This window comes from Diadema antillarum, unplaced genomic scaffold (genome assembly GCF_040938485.1).
Source record: "Diadema antillarum isolate AM-2024a unplaced genomic scaffold, OU_Dant_1.0 seq00000514_RagTag, whole genome shotgun sequence".
Classification (NCBI taxonomy): domain Eukaryota; kingdom Metazoa; phylum Echinodermata; class Echinoidea; order Diadematoida; family Diadematidae; genus Diadema; species Diadema antillarum.
The window spans coordinates 318,689-339,393 of NW_027271468.1; the positions used below are offsets into that span (position 1 = coordinate 318,689).

General features: G+C 39.0%; 1 protein-coding gene across 1 annotated transcript in view; it reads left to right on the forward strand.

Moving 5' to 3' along the window:
- The window catches only part of LOC139734228 (uncharacterized), a 32,580-nt gene extending 12,510 nt beyond the window's left edge, over positions 1 to 20,070 (forward strand). The window contains exons 5-15 of the mRNA XM_071645028.1: positions 1,236 to 1,384; positions 2,807 to 2,963; positions 5,238 to 5,392; positions 10,719 to 10,848; positions 11,874 to 12,092; positions 13,167 to 13,342; positions 14,815 to 15,062; positions 16,757 to 16,934; positions 17,895 to 18,030; positions 18,982 to 19,095; positions 19,663 to 20,070. Coding sequence (XP_071501129.1) covers positions 1,236 to 1,384; positions 2,807 to 2,963; positions 5,238 to 5,392; positions 10,719 to 10,848; positions 11,874 to 12,092; positions 13,167 to 13,342; positions 14,815 to 15,062; positions 16,757 to 16,934; positions 17,895 to 18,030; positions 18,982 to 19,095; positions 19,663 to 20,070 — 2,070 coding nt within the window. The remainder of the gene's footprint in view (positions 1 to 1,235; positions 1,385 to 2,806; positions 2,964 to 5,237; positions 5,393 to 10,718; positions 10,849 to 11,873; positions 12,093 to 13,166; positions 13,343 to 14,814; positions 15,063 to 16,756; positions 16,935 to 17,894; positions 18,031 to 18,981; positions 19,096 to 19,662) is intronic.
- The last annotated feature ends 635 nt before the right edge of the window (positions 20,071 to 20,705 follow it).

A 20,705-nucleotide genomic window follows, 5' to 3' on the forward strand; every position in this document is an offset into this window, starting at 1 on the left:
TATATATATATGTATATATATTCTTACTCCCTTGGGATATTTATGTACCAGTTAACTAAAGACGAATTACCTTATGCTTTCACTCCCATGTTTGTAAAAAATAAAGTTATACATTCTTACCCTACAAGACAGGAAAATTCATTTCACTTTTCTCCCGTGAGAACTGCATTTGCTCTTAAAACAATAGTACATACAGGTCCGACATTCTGGAATAGCCTTGACTCCGACATTACTGAATCGTTGTCATTGAATTGTTTTAAACGTAAACTAAAAAAATCCCTTGTGCAGGCTTATATCTAATAATACAACATGCAATTTTATTTGAACTCCCTCTTCTTTATCAGATTCGTTGTTTATCATATGTATTCCATGTTTGCCTTTCGTTCTTTTTACTGAGTCATTTATGTCAAGGCTATTCCTGAATTGATGAATCATTATGTATCATGTGCGTTTTTGCGCATTCTTACAGTTACGTAACTGTGTTGCTCGGGTGACAAGGAGTCTTGTAAGCGCGTTACAGGTGGCTACTTTTTATTTCGCTATGCTTTCGTATATTTTATTCCTTTCTTTTGCTCTTTTTGCTCTCTTTTCTTTTACGTCCCTTTCCTTCCTTTCATAGTTTTCGTTTCTAGGTTGTTTAAGAAGACCAACACTTTCATATATACAGGGACCTATTACATGCTTTGCTTTTTAGTAGGTCCCCACATTTCATGTTTGTTAAATTGTCTTCTCTTGTATTCTTTGTAATTACGACGCTATGTTCAATCTTATGTTCAATCGATCGTATCATGTTTGATGTTTTGAAATGTGGAACAATAAAATAAAATCAAATCAAATGATAGGTTACTAGTACTACTACTACTACTACCAATGACTACTTCGACTACTACTATTGCCACTACTTCTACTGTACTATCACTACTACATGCTTTAAAGACTACTTTTACATCTTTAACATCTCCAGCTCCTCCTCCTTCCTACCTTCAACAATATTCAATTCAACTAAACCAGAGTCATGCTAATAAATCCACTCTATTACTTCTGTAACTATCACTGAGTACAATGTGCTATCTTTATATTTTGATCTGTGTCATCAAAGTATGTATGGACTTTATTAAAAAATATTAAGTGAAATCAAACTTGTCTGTCAAACTACGGTTAACTAAAGCATGCTCAACGTAGTGAGTTAAAGTTGTTTAACGTTCGCTGTTTTCCTGCGCGTCGCTCTCTTTAAGGTCAATCACAAAGTGAATGGAAAGACCGCCCTCCACCGTGCATCCCTGCAGGGGCACATTGATGTTGTCATGGCACTTATGGAAGCGGGAGCAGATGCCAATGCTACAGACAGTTCTGGAAATACCCCCGTAATATTTGCTGCAGAAGGGTAAGGCACTAGCTTAATCCTAAAAGTTGCATTACTTGCATATCTCTGTGTTCTAGAATCATAAATAATTATGTACGCATACAAACAATCTCTCTCTCTCTATGTATATATTTAGTTTATAATATATGTATGTATATATATATATATATATATATATATATATATATATACATGTGTGTGTGTGTGTGTGATTGACATGACAAAATATTCATAAGAGAAGGAATCGCACAAAAAATGGTCTAAGTTCGTGTTTGTGTATTTCTATTTCTATTCATATATACAATATATCATATTTGTATTTATATTCATCAGTCATCAAAGCTACCTTTTTTTTTTCTCAAAATTTACCACTTTGTGATCTTGAAGGTGGGTCTTCATAAACTGATTAAAATTGGCACTCTTGAATTCTCCCAAAAGCACAACCTCTGTACGTATTACGTATCAAACATCGTTTCGTTTTCCAGTCTCAGTTTGCATGCGGTTCATGTATACCATGATCAACAATCTTTCTGAACTTGCGTCTTAGGGCATGGGGAAGACTTTTTGTGTGTTGAGGTCGTATGGGCATAAGTTAATTCCAACGCATACCGTCTCATAGGTTGTTCATATATTCTTCTCGCCTTAATTTCTGGTTTCTCTGTTCTTTTTATTTAGAATTTCTTCGGGTTTTTGGTGCTTGTTGCTCTTGTCTTTCTGCTTCTAGTCTGATTTTTGTCCCTAGATCCAGCTCGCGTCGTGTGTGGGTCCGAAATCTGAGCTTGTTGATTTAGGCAGTTTTAGTTTGTTCTGTGAACAAGTTCTCAAACATCAAGAGTATATAAAACAAATTATGAAGGACATACTGTACAATACACAAATAAGAAAATTTGTTGTGGATGAACTCTCACAAATTTTACAATGTTCAAGAAGAGAATTCTGTTCAAATTTTATTGAATTTAACAAAACCTCGAACCTGTCTGCTTGGTTAGTTTCCCGGACAAGCCCCCAAACTTACGGCACACTTCGCACTGCTAATCAAGGTTAACACAATTCATTATGTTGAACAGTAAAAAAACAAAACAAAACAGAATTTCAACAATTACAAAATAAAGATGACAATGACATGTCAAAATACGACAATCTTCACTGACAGTTTTACCCTTGCAACAAATCAACGATTTCTTTTTTTTTTTTTTTTGGTTTTGTTTCAATAGTGGCTGTTTTACACTGTAACTTACAGGTGATGAACCTGACTTAATTTGCCAGATCCAAATAGGGCTAATCCTGAAATATAACGGTTCAGTAGAGGTCCGCAGTGATTTGGCTGGATTCTTGACTGGTGGTGATGCACTCATCAGAGGAAAGTTTGCAGTTTCTTACTTAAACGTTGATGGTGTTTCTCCTCTCGTTTTGTTTTTCTTTTTCTTTTCTCTTTCTCTGTAGGGATGAACCAGCAGTTGTCAAGTATCTCGTCGGAAAGGGGGCAGATGTGAATCAAGGAAACAAAAACGGTCGCAGAGCTGTTCATTGTGCCGCCTACAAGGGTTTGGCCGACTGCATGCGAATCCTCATCAATAGCGGCTGTGACGTCAATCTTCAGGTGAAAGATTAAATGCGTCAGTTCTTGGTCCACTCCTGTCACACTTCTGACCTCAATAGCCCACCCGGGCAAATGTAATATCGACCCTAAATACAATACATCTTAACCCTAAATATAATACAAAAATGTCGGATGCACATTTAATGCCTCCGCCACCAAGTGTCGCCGAAGGCATTTTGTTTTGAAGGCAGGTTGTTCGTCCGTCTGTCCGTCCGTCTGTCTGTCCGTCTTTCCGTCTGTAATCAATTTTGTAGACAGAGTAGCTTAAAACCATTTGAAGTATCTTATGGGCAATTCCGCAGTTAGGTGGACATGACATGGATAAAAGAAATGTGCCTCTTTATCTTACTCTTTTATTTAGGTATCAACTAATGCCATGGATGTTCACCAATCATTAAGGTCTTTCAAATTCAGTAGATTTTATTTTTTTTTTAATTTATTGGTTTTGCGAGATCTGAAACCATCATTTAAAATGTACATGTGGGACTGGGGACGCTGAAATTCACTTAAATGCAAATTACAGTGGGTTCCTTTGAAAATTTTTCCTCAAAGTTTTGCTTAAGGGTATTAAAGATGAATACATTTAAACACTCCAGAAGTCATGTGACATTTTGTCAATTACAAAAGGGTGAAATGACCCGCGGAATTACTCCGGACAAATGTAACGTTACTAACCATGCTTTTGGGGGTCTAGCTAATAAATTATCGGTCGAACTGCTAAAAATATTTGCATGAACGTTGGTCATGACGCAATAATAGAAATAAATGAAACGCTTTGTTTGAAGTAACTTGAATTTTTGCACACTTTTTGTTGCAAGACATTGATTTTTTTTTTTGTCATGTCCTTTTTTCGTAACGTTACTAACCAGCCCTTTTAGTTGCCATAGCAATTCTAATATTTATTAGATTGTATTCATTCTTTTCTACTAGATATCATAAACCTGGGAAGGATGAACATGTTTTTAACATGATTTTGACTTGAAATGAAAAATGGTGATTTAGTAGTAGAAATAAATATCTAAATTTGTTAAAATGTAACTTTACTAACCGAGGAATTGCCTTTTAAATACTTGGCATGTAGTATGTATGAATGGACGAAGTTGTACGTGTCATATTTTGGGTTCACAAAAAAAAAGGTCAAGTGAAAATGCTAAAATTTCCCCATTTTTTTCTCCATATCTCTTGAAATGGCTCAAGGCATCGTCATAAAAACTTTGTAAATAATACTGCCTGACAATGATTCTCTTGGGAAGTGAGCCATTTATGAGATATGGAGAAAAGTGAAATGATAGCATTTTCACTGGACCTTTGATCTTTGACCTTTCACCCCCAAGGCCCAAACTTTTCCTATATAGAATCTTTATCTGGTAATACATGTATACACTAAATATCAAAAAGTAGGCATTGCATAGATGTGGGGAAATAATGAAATTTTGAGAATTTGACCTTGACCTTTGACCTGAGCATGAGCACCCGAAATATGACAGGTACAACTTCGTCCACCCATACATAATATCCCAAGTTTCATTTGGATACCTCAAACGGTTTTTAGGTTACACTATGCACAAAATTGACTGCAAGATGGACGGAAGGACGGACGGACGAACAGCCTGAAAACATAATGCCTCCGGCGACACTAGGTGGCGGAGGCACAAAAAAGTGCATCCGACATTATTTTTTGTATTACATTAAGGGTTAAGACGTATTACATAAAGGGTCTATTATACATTTAAGGTTGAAAGATATTGTTTTTAAGGTGGTTTTCACATTAATGGTCAAGATGTGTTACATTTAGGGTTGACACGTATGGCATTAAGGGTTATCTCTGGTTAGTACATTTAGGGTTAAGGTGTTCTATATTAGGGGTCGTTAGTACATTTAGGGTTAACAAGTATAAGGCCTACTTTTAGGGTGGATTTTGCATTTAGGGTGGATGATACACTTAGGGTGGATGTTTCATTGAAGGTTGACATGCATTACACTTAGGGTTGTCACTTAGGGTTGTCTGCGGTTATTACCTTTAAGATTAAAATGTATTACATTAATGGTTGACACGATTGTTACATTTGGGTCGATTTTTCAATTCGTTTTAAAACGTATTACATTTAGCGTTGGTATTACATCTAGCGTTGACATTACGTAACCACAAGGCGTGTGGCAAAGACAGAAGGAACATGCAAGCAGGGCGGTGGCTTGAACCTACCGAATGTCGTGTGTGTGTGTCCCAAAGAGGTAAAAGTATCTTATACGAAGAAATCTTTACCGTCTTAAAAGGATGACGATGGTGATACTGCGATCCATGACGCCGTCAACAAAGGGGGTGTTGATGTCGTCGAACTCCTACTCGGCAGTCGGGAGCTAGACTTGGCCCTGACTAATAAGAGAGACCTAACTCCACTCCAGTTTGCGGCGTTCCTGGATCGGCCCAGGTACTTATGATTTGCTCCAGTTGAACTTCATGTGCATGATTTGTCCATCATATAAGCACTTAGAACCGTAACAAGCAATCACGTGACTGTATCGGGGCTTGAGAAGTGCGCCATTTTCCCCATTCGCACGCTAGTGCCAATTTTTGGATTGTTTTGGAACATTGGTGCATAAAACTTGATTTCCCTCTGTCTGGCAAATAGTTTTATGAAAGCGTAGGGTCCTTTGATGTGCGATATCTTTTCAAAATATATTACTGCACACTGTATGAAGGAATCATGAAGTTCGCAAATTATTGAGCCACGCGATCAATTCTGACTGTTTTGTCACATTTGCATTTAAGGCGTTTTCAACATTAGACCAGTTCAAAAATAGCTTTAAAATAGGCGTAATATACTTGCCAAGTACTTTGATGAAGAACTTTTTTTTTTGGAGAAGAATTTCGTTAATAGGCCTACATAGAAATTCCTTGCGGCAACAAAATACGAGAATACTAGTACCCGAAGAGCTGTTTAAGACTGGCAGCATTTATTTTGCAATCAGTTCACGGAATCTACATATAAAGAAGCAGTACTCCACCACATGAAATTTCATCTCCTTTTCTTTTTTTTTAATTCTGTGAATGACCTGTAAACATTCAAGTTTCAAGACTGACCTTTGTAAGAGTTTGTTTTTATATTTTATGAAGTGATAGAATCGAACTTGTGACGTTCGTACACTTGTAGAGTTTGGAATTTTTGACGCTTTGTTCGTTTGACTGAATTTGTTTCATCGAGTGATGACATTTTTAAAGGAGATATTTGTAAGCTGGTTTTGACACATTCGGCGCCTTTCCATGAAGTACCTAAAAACAGCTAAGGACGGTAAATATAATAATAATAATAGTGGCTACTTGTATAGCGCACAGGTCCACTTTTCAGTGCTCACGGTGCTTCAAAAATGAAAAGATAGCATATATTTACATGCATATACATATTCAAACATTTCAACAAATAAGATAATGGTAAACAACAACAAATATATACCAAATAAAGAATACAACATATACCAATTAAAAATACAATATTTATCCAATATTAATGACATACAGCAATTACAGTCCTCAGTATGAAAGGAACAGATAAGTTTGAAGTTTGGATTTGAATGACTCTGTAGATGACAGTTCCCTTAACTGAAGAGGTAACTGATTCCACAGTTTTGGTCCCATAACGGAAAAAGCACGATCACCATACCCATGTTTTACTCTGGGTGTTTGGAGTAAGAATGCATCTGATGATGAACGTAGCCTTCGTGTCGGATTGTATTTTTGAACAGAATTACTTATGTATAATGGGGGAAAAGAATGAACTGAATGATGTACTAATAACAGAATCTTGAAAATAATCCTTTTTTCTACAGGTAACCAATGTAAGGAACGGAGAACTGGTGACATGGAATCAAACTTATTAGTAAAAGTTAACAATCGGGCAGCAGAATTTTGCAACCGTTGAAGTTTTGTGACATCTTTTTTTGAAAGATTACACAACAATGAATTCGAAAAATCCAACCGAGAAGAAATCAGAGCATGAATAAGTATCTCAGCTGCAGATTTAGACAAATATTTCCTTATGAAACTTAAATTACGCAACTGATATCGAACATTCCGCTGAATATGAGTTACATGACTTCGAAATGACATTTCCTGATCAAATATGACACCTAAATTACGGGCTGTTTTCGACGGAGTAATGCAAGTGCTAACGATATTGACATGACATGACTGATAATCAACTTTGCTTAACATATGCTTTGATCCCAATAACAGAAACTTAGATTTATCATCATTTAGTTTAAGGCCATTGGATGTAAGCCAGATTTTCAGGTCTTGCAAACATGCTTCGAGTTTTGCAATGGCGGATGACAATGAAGACACAGTGGGTTTAAAAGACAATATAGTTGTATATCATCCGCATAACAATGATAACTAATACAATGCTTGCGAAATACTTCACTAATTGGTTGCATATAAAGAGAAAAAAGCAGCGGGCCTCCAACAGAACCTTGAGGTACACCAAACTTTGTCATAGTTTTACAAGAGGTAGAATCACCAATTCTGACATTATTGCTGTCATAATATAATAGCATCAGGTGTGCAGCGACCTATCAGTCGTCAACATCGAAGTAGGAACACAACTGTAATTCCAGCTGCAATTGCAACATTCGTTTAGTTTCACCCGTCTGTGACGGCAGACCCTGGTAGTGATACTAAACCTCTTGTCATTGTGTGTAAAGAAAAAAATCTAAACAAAAAATATATATCTACATAGTATGATGTTATACATATTGATACAGAGGAAATTGTGTTCACCAGATTTATCAAACTGATTGGTATTTGCAATGGCAAGGTACATTTATTATGAACTATATGGGGTGACAGCTTAAGAGTACATGGGCGTCACCAGGGGGGGGGGGGGGGTGCGTTGGGTGCGAACGCACCCCCCTTCAGACCCTTAAAAAAAACAAAAAAAAACAAAAAAAAAACAACAACAAAAAAAAAAAAACCCTCAGTCTGCGAGCGACCTCAACGCCGGACACTAAATGATTATTATTTTTTATCTATTTATTTATCTTTTTGAAATTTTGCATCGGGGACAAAAAAAAAAAAAAAAAATCGTGGGCAAAAGCAATTCGCACCCCTGGTTCTGGCAGCACTGATTTTATACATAATTATCTACTAGTGCAAGTGTATTCTATACAGTGTTGACTATAATACATAGATTTTGGACATCCTTCCCATGACATACTTGGTCACTTCGACACCACCTCACTGGTCATACCTCCCCAGTCATGAACATAAACCGACACCCTTGACTACCAGTGCCGGATCCAGGAGGAGGGGCTCACCGGGCGTCCCCCCGCCCCCGCCCCTCTTAATTTCAAAAGCGAAAAAGTATAGCTACAAACGGCAGTTTTTAGACTGTAAAATGTCAAAATTTTCAAGCTCGCTCGCTGGCATTTAGTTGTAATGCCATTCTCCTGAAGTTGCTGCCAGTAATTGCCGGCAGTTCCACCCGGTGCGCCCCCCCCCCCCCTTACTGCAAAAAATATAGCTACAAACGGCAGTTTTTGGAGTGTAAAATGTCACAATTTTCAAGCTCGCTCGCTCCGCTCGCTCGCATTTAAATTCTCCTAATATTGCTGCCAGTAATTGCCAGCAGTTGCGCCCGGTGCGCCCACTCAATATCGAATGCAAAAAAAGATATAGCATCAAACGGCAGTTTTGGGACTGTAAAATGTCAAAATTTTCAAGCTCGCTCGCATTTAATCTTTATGCAATTCCCCTGATGTTGCTGCCAGTAATCGTCCAGTTGCGCCCGGTGCGCCCCCCCCCCTTAATTTCCAAAGCGGAAACATATAGCTAAGAACGGCAGTTTTTCTACTGTAAAATGTCAAAATTTTCAAGCTCATTCTCTTCGCTCGCTCGCATTGAATCGTTATGCAATTCACCTGATGTTGCTGCCAGTAATTACCAGCAGTTGCGCCCGGCGGCATGCGCTCCCCCCTTAATTTCCGAAGCGAAAAATATGGCTAGGAACGGCAGTTTTGGGACTGTAAAATGTCAAAATTTTCAATCTCGCTCGCATCCAATCTTTATGCAATTCCCCTGATGTTGCTGCCAGTAATTACCAGCAGTTCCGCCCGGTGCGCCCCCTCCCTTAATTTCCAAAGCGAAAAAATATGGCTAAGAACGGCAGTTTATGGACTGTAAAATGTAAAATTTTCAAGCTCGCTCTCTTCGCTCGCTCGCATTAATCTTTATGCAATTCCCTTGATGTTACTGCCAGTAATTGTCTACAGTTACGCCCGGTGCCGCCCCCCTTAATTTCCAAAGCGAAAAAATATAGCTAACAAACGGCAGTTTTTCTACTGTAAAATGTAAAATTTTTAAGCTCGCTCTCTTCGCTCGCTCGCATTGAATCGTTATGCAATTCACCTGATGTTGCTGCCAGTAATTACCAGCAGTTCCGCCCGGTGCGCCCCCCTCCCTTGATTTCCAAAGCGAAAAAATATGGCTAGGAACGGCAGATTTTGGACTGTAAAATGTACAATTTTCAAGCTCGCTCGCATTTAATCGTTATGCAATTCACCTGATGTTGCTGCCAGTAATTGCCAGCAGTTCCGCCCGGTGCGCCCCCTCCCTTAATTTCCAAAGTGAAAAATATGGCTAAGAACGGCAGTTTTTGGACTGTAAAATGTAAAATGTTCAAGCTCGCTCTCTTCGCTCGCTCGCATTTAATCTTTATGCAATTCCCCTGATGTTACTGCTAGTAATTGTCTGCAGTTGCGCCCGGTGCGCCCCCCCCCCCCCCCCCCCAATTTCCAAAGCGAAAAATATAGCTACAAACGGCAGTTTTTCTACTGTAAAATGTCAATATTTTCAAGCTCGCTCTCTTCGCTCGCTCGCATTGGATCGCCCGGTGGCATGCGCCCCCTCCCTTAATTTCCAAAGCGAAAAAATATGGCTAAGAACGGCAGTTTTTGGACTGTAAAATGTAAAATTTTCAAGCTCGCTCTCTTCGCTCCCTCGCATTTAATCGTTATGCAATTCACCTGATGTTGCTGCAAGTAATTGCCAGCAGTTCCGCCCGGTGCGCCCCCCTCCCTTGATTTCCAAAGTGAAAAAATATGGCTAAGAACGGCAGCTTTTGGACTGTAAAATGTAAAATTTTCAAGCTCGCTCGCATTTAATCGTTATGCAATTCACCTGATGTTGCTGCCAGTAATTGCCAGCAGTTCCGCCCGGTGCGCCCCCCTCCCTTGATTTCCAAAGCGAAAAAATATAGCAACAAACGGCAGGGGTGTTTTTTTTTTTTTACTGTAAAATGTCAAAATAGTCAAGCTCGCTCGCTCCGCTCGCTCGCATTTAATTGTTATGCCTTTCTCCTGATTTTGCTGCCAGTAATTGCCGGCAGCTGCGCCCGGTGCGCCCTCCCTCCTTTATTTCCAAAGCGAAAAAATATAGCTCCAAATGGTAGTTTTTTTTACTGTAAAAGATGAAATCCTAGCTACGCCGGTGCCCTTTCCCCGCTTGGTTTCCCTCAACAACAGTAAAAGTCTAGGGATTGAGAGCTTCCTATATTCCAAATGTCTGTAAAAAAAAAAAATCTCGTTACGTTCGGGTCAAAACGCACCCCCCCTTGAAAAAAAGCTGGTGACGCCCCTGGAGTAGTACATGACGGATTGCAATAAAAAAAAAAAATGATAATGATATTATCATTCATTATCAACCTTAGAAAGTTTGATCATACACAAAGGCACAATAAATTCCTGTCTGTGTTCCCTTAACAGTGAAGCAGAGCTGATTGTCAAGGCGTTCCCCAAGTCTATCATCATTCCCCGAGAGGATGGGAACACCGTCCTTCACATCGCCGCTGTCAACAACCACGCTGAGGTCATTAAAAAGATTCTCGCCGTTCAGGTATAGGCACTCTATACTTTTATGAAACATACATTTTGAATTCGTTATACAAATTGATTAGTGTAATGTAACACAGACTTTTGATATCACAATGAATGAGCAGTATAAACATATTTTTTTTTTCTCAGTACAATTATTTTCTTGGGGTTGCAAGGGTCAACAAAAAAAAAAAAATCAAAGCATGAAAGCATTTACAACCCTTGAAGAAATCCTAAGCATTGTAATATTTTATGATGTTGGCACATAGGAAGAGACAATTAGACAGTATAAGTGATGGAATCTGATAGGCCTATGCAAAAGTAGAGGTTTCTAGCAAAAAAAAAAAGATAAAAAAGTTCTCCAAAGAAAATTATGAACCAACCAACAAAAGAAGTAGTGTTGTTTTTAATCCTTTTTAGGTCAAAGGACATTATGGTTAAATAAGCCAGTTCACAGTTAGCACTAGTCTGCAATGACCTCTCCAATCACAGACTCTACAAAACATGGAATAGTCTTTAAGAAGAGCAGTTGAAAACAGCCATGTAGGAAGTGGTAATTTTACATGTCAGTGCTGCATGAATGGCTTTTGTTAATGCTGCTGAAAAGAATGCACATTCACTTGCTCATACCAATTTGCACCTGGTTCATTTACAACACAGAGGACCTTAAGCCCTGTCTAGGTTTTGAATACCTCAGTTGCAAGTCGATTTCAAGAGAAAGTCTGCAATGACCTTTATCTGCACATGCTCAATTCAGGGGCGGATCCAGGAATTCCGTAAAGAGGGGGCGCGTTGACAAAATTAAAGTGGGGGGGGGGGGTGCACGCACCCCTCCCCCATTTTTTTTCTTTTCATTTCTTTTGTTTCAACAAAAAAAAAATAAAGGGGGGGGGGGGCGTGCGCCGGTTGCGGTCCTCCCTGGATCCACCACTGCAATTGGAACTGTGAACTGGCTTATATAGTTATCCTCTTTTGCTCAGTTGTAAAATTGTATTTCAAATGATCATCATTATGAATACTACAATGTACGTCTGCTGTCTCCTGTAGGACCATGGACTGTGTCTGGACTCAAAGAACGAAGATGCACTGACTGCTCTTCACCTCGCGTGTGCCAAGGGCCAGACACAGTGCATCGAGTTGCTTGTGACTGAAGGAGCGGACGTCAACTGTCAAGGAAAGGACGACCAGGGCGCCCTTCACCTCGTGGCATTATCAAGCAGGAGCGAGGAAGATGTAGAGGTCAAGGACACACCCACACTTCAGAAGGTATGGGACGTCCAAATACTTGGAAGTCCTCTTCTTATAACAACTCGATAACAGCCGTATAATTGACGACATATTGTCTAGAGCATACTAGAGTCGCGCAATGAGAGAAGGTAATATCAACATGATCAGTGGAATATAATTTTACAAAACTTGATAGTATATATATCTAGCATGACCTGAACGGCTGGTAGTCCGTGATTTAGAGGCAAAAGCTTTGACGCACATCCACAGCAGAGTATTGGAAATTATGTTAATAAGTTTCTTTGCAATGTTTTAGAATGTCCTTTGCTCATACTATCACTGTTTATAAACGTTGATGATGATGATGATGATGGTAATAATAATAATAATAATAATAATAATAACAATAATATATAAAAAAAAATATATATATATATATATAGAGAGAGAGAGAGAGGAGAGATAATACATGCATACATATATATATATATATATATTTATATATAACACAGCAATAATTAGTTTCTGCTCGGAGTCCTAAGAAAGTGTAGATTCACAACAGTAGGTCAATATAAAAACTCCGTTAGAGACGTGAATTTGACGAATTTTCGCCCAAAGGGCTTTGTCAAGTCAATACATTTGACACTTTATTTTGAAGCAGATCAAAATAGAAGACGCGTCGTCACTGGTAGCGCGTCCATCATTTTGTTATGGACGCGCTACCAGTGACGACGCGTCTTCTATTTTGATCTGCTTCAAAATAAAGTGTCAAATGTATTGACTTGACAAAGCCCTATGGGAGAAAATTCGTCGAATTTACGTCTCTAACGGAGTTTATATTGACCTACTGTTGTATATATTTTACATATATATATATATATATATATATATATATATATATATATACACATGTCTTTGTACTTAATTGGTGTACGTGGCACATTCTACATGCTGTTCTATTTTGTTCTAAAGAAGGGGTCATTTATACACACGTGTAATGGCTAATGCGATGTCCTTGCAATAATATGTAACAAAAATTAAGATGATAAAGATTGACAAATTACTTATCATAAAATTGAATCATAGTGATATTTTCAATCGCCAACCTGCTAGATCCGTCAAACTTACCAGAAACACGGTTGCAAGGACGCCGCATCCGCACTGCTCATTTTCATGGTCAAACACGGAGCGTCTGTTACCCTAGAGAACATGAAGTGCCGAACTCCCCTCTCCTACGTCAAGGACCAGCAACTAAGGGCGACGCTGAAGAAGATTGCTCGGGGAGAGAGGTGGGTTTCCAAATCCCAACCTGATTAGTCAAGATTAAGGAACACGGCCACCTGCATCCCTCCGTCTCTCATTTTCCTGCTGTGTCCTCTCCATCTCTTCTTCAATGTCATTAAGGCAGTCAATGTACATGTTATTGACAACAAAGAGAATATCTACGCATTGTTTTTGTTTCTCTCCCTTTGCTGTTTCTCTCCTAGTCTAGCTTCTGGACTCTTTTTAATCGTAGGGGTGATTCAGTGTACGCGACAAGCCGTATGAGGGCGTGACACCCGAGGATTGCGATACGCCGAGAACTGCGATACCCGAGAGACGCGCAGTCTCTCGATTATCGCAATCACAAAAATTTGCGCCCTCTCTTGGTTTATCGCACCAAGGAAAAGGGGATGGAGCCCAGACTACTTCTCTCTGGGACCTCCCTCTCTCTCTCTCTCGCAGTCTTTCTAGTCCAGTGGAAGGTATAAATGTAGAAGTCCTATTCAAAATTCCACCAAGTAACTACTTGTCAATACAGTTTGGTTTGGTTTTGGTTTTATTTCTGCACTTCTCATAATCTTAATGCAAAATAAAATCATTGATAATATTTGTCTACATTAGAGACAACAGGATATACAGTGTAAACATATCTTTGCAAATCTATCATCAACGATGATTAAAAGGAATATTCATAAAGGGAAAATGCATCAGACCATTGTGATGGCAATGGGGTAGAAAGATTATTTTTCACTGATCACGGTCGAAATGACGTTCGGTGTTTTCCAGACTTCCCTCATTCCAAACAAGTTGCAAAACCCCCATGGAAAACTCATGCAAGATTTACAACAAACATCTGCCACAGATTTCGCTATCACAATGAGTACAGCATTTGTAATCATTCAAGGGCATTTTTCAACGTCAAAGTTTGTAACACTGTACAGAAAAAATGATTAATGACACCAGCGTGCGACCAGGTAATTTTTCAGTCTCGGAATTAGTTGCAATTCTTTGTCCGTAAGGACCGAGCAATTACTAGTAACGAGCTAAACATTTCAGCTACTTCTGATAAATCAGTCACAATGTTTGGAATCCGGTTTTTATATCTCAGCGTAGGGGTTATTACGTCAGGCAAGTCTCAAGCAGGCTTTCTAGAAATCAAAGACGGTTTTTTTTTCTCCCATGATGGGTAAGCCTTTAGTATGAAAAAAAAAAAAGGTTAATGAACTGGTCTACTGCAAAATACATCTCCGAACAGAAATCCAAATACAGTGTAGTCCTAAACCCTCTTACCCTCTGTAAATGACAAAATTGCAGACAATGTCCAGGAGCGGATCCAGGAATTCCATAAAGGGAGGCGTCTTTACAAAATTAAAGGGGTGCACGCCCCCCATTTTTTCTTTCTATTTCTTTTGTTTTAACAAAAAAATAAAGAGGGGGAGTGCACCCGATGCGCCCCCCCTCTGGATCCGCCACTGATGTCATGTGTTTGTGATTGCAGCGTCAGTGATGACGGCGTGGATATGTCGACATGGGAAGACCTCGGCGAAGACGAGGACGTGAAGACGGGTCGCTTGGGTGGCGATCCTGTTGATGAAGTGGAAAACAACATCGTCGATGACGCACAGACGGCTGGACGGACTCGACGTCGATCTGAGCGGGTTTCCGAGGAAGAGCCCAAAGAGACAGGATCGGCGTCCAAGACAACAGGATCTGGCTTAGCTGGTACATCTTCACCAGGAGTGAAAGGTGACACATATACACACAGACAGACAGACACACATACACAGACAGACACACATCCACACACGTACACACTTTTTCCCCCTTAATAATGATTTCATTCGTATCATTCATAAATTAACCCATTCTTGGTGTAACATGAACAAAAACGGTACAAATGCAAGTCAAAACACAAACAAACAAACACACACACGCACACACACACACACACACACACATACACACACATAGTGACATTCATTTGTAAGTGGCCTATAAGATACAGAGCTCAACATGAGCAGTGGCCCGGTGGCCTGGGGCCGCCAAAAATTGATGTTGGGCCACCAAATTTCCCAAAACGGTAAATCATTTTGTGGCCTGATTGGGCACTTGAGATAAAAAATGGATTGTTATGTTTCCATTTATGTTGAGTCACTACATTTCTTTTTAGGAGCACCAAAATTTAAGATTTAATCTAAGATTATAATGACCCAAACAGGACATCAGAGGAAAAAGTATGGTTGAGCCCTGGTATGCCCTGGCATGTATGTCACATATGTAATTATGTATATATATATATGTTAATCTTGGACATGTGTTACATATATATATATATATATATATATACACACACACATATATAAAACACATTTTTCTCTGTTGGCCCGATTGGGGCCACTAAGATCTTTGAATTTGAAATTTCGGTGGCCCAAAATAAAAGGAAATTTATACAACATTGACATTTTGAACTTCAGCTGCCAAAAGTGTGGTGGCCTGATATCAAATTTTATTGGCCCTGGCCTACCACACCACACCCACTGTTCAGATGCCGAACCCTGATATATATATATATATATATATATATATATATATATATATATATATATATATATATATATATATATATTATGATATGTATAATACGTACATACATACATACATACATACATATATAAATATATATATATATATATAATGAATTCTTGGGTGACATCTTAATTAGACAACAAGGGGTTGATAATACATTAAGGACACTGTAAACTTTAAGGAGACAGCTTTTTGTCTTCTTTTGTTTTTGCCTATATATCTCCCAATCAAAAAGTGTTTCACAGCTGACAATGCTATAGTAAACAATCTCTTTGATACACTTGAAGAGTTTGTTTGCAAAAACCGATAAGTCCATATTTGCCAAATGGAGATATTTGCGATTAAAGGTCAAGAAAAATAAAGAGAATAATAAGAAAATGTTTGCTTCTTTTGACCATAACTTAAAAAAATATACCTTTATATGTAGTGACCAATATATCATTTAAAAGGTATCATTTTGTAGTTTCTTACAATGATCGTACTTCAAAATCTTCAAAAATGGACTTATCGGTTTTTGCAAACAAACCCTTCACTTTCTCCGATAAAAATGCCATCTAGTAGTATATAGCATATTGACTATGAGCATAATCATATATATGTATTTTTCTATCTATCAATAGTAATACAACTTTTTGAATTGCTTCTGATCTAATTTGACAGGCACCAATCCTCTGGTGTCAATGCAACTCATTATCTTCCAGTATAACCCTGGACTGTAATTGTATAGATTAGTGGATACACGTATTATGCGATTGTATATACAGTGACGATCATAATGTCGTAATATACAGTTCAGAATCATCATTCATTATTTCCTATATCTAACCCCACCCCTCCCCTCGTTTGCGCTTTAGTGTTCGACCTCGTACATCAGGTAGGAGCTCAGGAGCTCGACCTGGGTGACGTCATTGGGTCTGGACAGTTTGGCACAGTATACAGGGCTGTCTGGCACGGTACTCCAGTGGCCGTCAAGAAAATCTCTTTCCTCGGAAGCAAGCAGAGTGAAGTGGAAAAAGAGGTCGCCATTCACAGGTGTGGCTAATCAATTACAGTATTAATTCAATTTAAGCTAGTCTGATATGAAAGAGTAAAATATTAAGAGTTCAACAGTAAAATTTTGATTAAAATCGGGTGAAAAATAAGGAAGTTATGACATTTCAAAGTTTTGCTAATTTTTCAGGAAACGGTTCATGAACGATCGATATGAATATGCAAATGGCAAAGTGAGCATGTCATCCCCTCACAACTTGCCATATACATGTAGCTTGTACATAAATTTTGAAATTTCTAGTTTTTCATTCAAAGGCAATATGCCCGATTATGCCCAAGGCTCAAATCCTGATATATCTAACTGATCGCTATTCTGAAATTATTCCACCAGGAATAACATGGTCAGACTTCAATGACAGAAACATTGGATTTTCAGGTATTTTTTAAAAGCATCAATTGAAAATTGTGAAAGTAGGACATGGTTAGCTCACACATTTGCATATTCATATCCATTGTACAAAAACTGTGTTGCAGAAATTAGCAAACCTTCAAAATTTCTTAATTTCCTTATTTTTCATCCGATTGCAGTCAAATATTTGCCACTGAACTCATTGGATTTTACTCTTTTCTTGTCAGACTAACTTATTTTTGGACTGGATTTCCCCTTTTAGGTGATGACCCACATAGGTATTTAGCCATCACTCCTGCATATCTAGGGGTGTAATTCTCGTGTATGAAATATTACTTTCTTTGTTTTCATCTCACTCGAGGAAATGAGGTTAAAATGAAAGAAAGAAGCACATTGGTGTACAATCGTAATTAGCCCACCACCATTTTCATAATCTTATGATGAAAGCTTAATGCTGCTTTTACGAAAGAACAATAGGCATACAGTGCTATGATGAAAAGCACATCACATTCATTTGATTAACAAGCAAATGCCACCATTTGGGTACATAAAAAATGACCAAAAACTTCTCTCATTACTGTTGCTTTCCTCAGGCGCGCATCACACCCAAACATCGTCCAGATGATGGCGCTTGGCTACGAGGGTTTGCACGCGTACCTTGTCATGCAGCTAATAGATGGAAATGCTCTCGCGGATATCCTCTTTCCTACCAAGAGTGGACAGAAGAAGGTAAGATATTATAACATTGTCTCGTGCGATGACACCACTGCATGTAGACAAGCAGTAAAATATGGCATCGTTCACACAACACCTCACTTTCTATGAATACACTGCTGCCTACTGATCCATCAAGACTTATGTGGGGAGATGTCCCCTCCAACCACAACTTTGTTATTATGTCTCGATTTTATCACCTAAGGTTCAAACAGTTTTGTATCAACATGATCAAGTAGTCGATCATCATGTCCCCAAATTCATCTGGTAAAGATCATATGTTACTCAGGAAAAAAACCCACAGTGCAGCTGTAATATACAACCAGCTTAGCTAAAGGTAGCACAAATTGTGTGCAGGTTCTTTGGTATTACTATGCACAAGAGAGTAGTTTTAATACATGATGTATATGTGCCATTTGCTGGGACTTAATTGTGTTGGTGAAGGCTACCCCTTCTGATCATAGTTAAAAACTCTATCTGTTCTCCTATCTTTCTGTATACATGCATAAATCTTTTGAAAGGGAGGGGAACCACAAACGATGAAGAAAACAGTAATATAACAAAGCAGGAAATGAAAAGAAAAGTGACATCATAAAGACACTCATCAGAACTTTAGTCAGATACAGAAACTTATAATCTTTACTAGTTTCTGAAGTTGAATGATTAGAGTATACACACGTGCTTCAATTTACAAGACATGAGGTTTATAAAGAGGCACAAGAATTGGGATTTTGGTGAAGGATACTAGGAAATAGAAATAGAGAGAAAAAGAAAGAAGAGATGGCACAAAATAAGAGGAAATGTTCCAAAGGACTAAAATGAGAAAAAAGGAAAGTGAAACATGATAGTGTGATCTCAGTACCGTAATGAGCTTCTGTAGCTCTAATAGATACCCCAAATTTTCTGCGACGAAGCAACAATCTTCACATGGTTTATTTGTTCGTGATTATCTTTTCATCCTCACAGATGAGTCTGAGTAGCAAGGAGAAACTCCAGATATCTCGAGGGATCCTCCAGGCTGTGTCCTACATGCACGCCTGCAACATCCTACACCTGGACATCAAACCAGCGAACATTCTGGTGGGTATAGCCTCTATAGTACCGGCTTCCTCCTACAGCATTCTTATTTCAGGATGCTTTATGTTTTGGTGACAAAGTGTAAAAGAAAACTGACGGTGTTTACTTTGATACGTTACTTGCAATTTGCCAGGCTCCACGAAAGGCACCCAGCAGGGATTATGACTCTGTGCGTCGAGTTACAGATCCAACATGTGACTTCGCGTGGCAGTCCTGCAAATAAACTTAAATTTCATTCGCCTTGTTATAAAGGTTACGGGAAGGGGGTTTTGTCAGGAGATTGAATTGCATATAGAGTTACTTCAAGTTGCCCTCTGTGGAAGAAATGCAAAAAACCCCCCAAAAAATGCATTAAGCAATCATCGTATCAGCTACTACAAGTACCATTTGAAGAGGATAACATGTCTTCCCTATCAGATGAGGTTGTTACCACTGCTGGCAAAGGATTCGTGCCAGGAAAATCTCAAGATGCCATCCAAGAAGTAACAATAACTCTTCTTCATGTAAGGCATCCTGGAAATACTACTTGACAATTCTGTTCCTTTTTTCATTGGTCAACACCCGATATAGATTGAGACTTTGACGAAGCGACCATATATCTGCGACCTTGGCCTTGCCCACATCAAGAACCGCAACGCCATGTCGCAATCCTCTGTCAAAATCCGTGGCACGCCCTGCTACATGCCACCAGAAACACTGTCGCCAACTCCCGACACCAAGCATAGCAACAAGCACGACGTGTGGTCTGTGGCGGGCACCCTGGTTGAGTTGCACTCTGGGCAGCATTTGTGGGGGGAGGGCCCCATACATCCACTAGCATTCCTGGCGCAGATGATGACGGGCGTGGAGGGCCCACCGCAGGCCCTGGCCAAGGTGGAGTCCGGCATGAGGAGGATCTTGGAGCCGTGCTTTAAGCGAGACCCAGACCAGAGACCGTCGGCACAGCAACTCCTGGAAAAATTCAATGCCCTCACATAACTAGCCTTATATCTCCTAGTCAGCGTGCAAACTGCTTCCAGGCGATGTCATCGTGCATGTAAATATTCCCCCACAAACACTTGGTGCAATGAGCCAGTTCGTAACAACTTATGCCAAAGCAGTATCCACCAATTTTCCATGCTATAAAGCGAACTCGTACAGCTAGTTGGAAAATATGATTACTAGGGCATCATCGATAATCATGCAATGTTTTGCCTGTACCACGCATGACTGTATGGTGAGGGTGGTTCACATTATGAGGAGTAAAAGTTGTAAGCACGGGATCTAAATCATTTTACACTTTTGATCTCAAAATACTCCAAAATAATTCATTATCCTAGCAAATTGCGTCAGCCACTAAAGTTTCTTGGCAGACCCTCTCGATATATTTCAGGGAATTTCCAACTGGTTGAAGATGAAGTTGGAAGATTCTGGGAACATTTTTGGCTTAATTCAAGCACTTACGTTATCGTTCATCAATGTGTGATCATTTTTGTTTTGTTTGAATTTGTTCAATCTGAAGAGTTATGGATGCACCTGCACACAGTGCATTATATTCATGGATGTGTGATGCTGATCATTACTTCATTCTGCAAAAAAAAAAAAAAAAATTATGTGAAGATGCCATTGCCAAA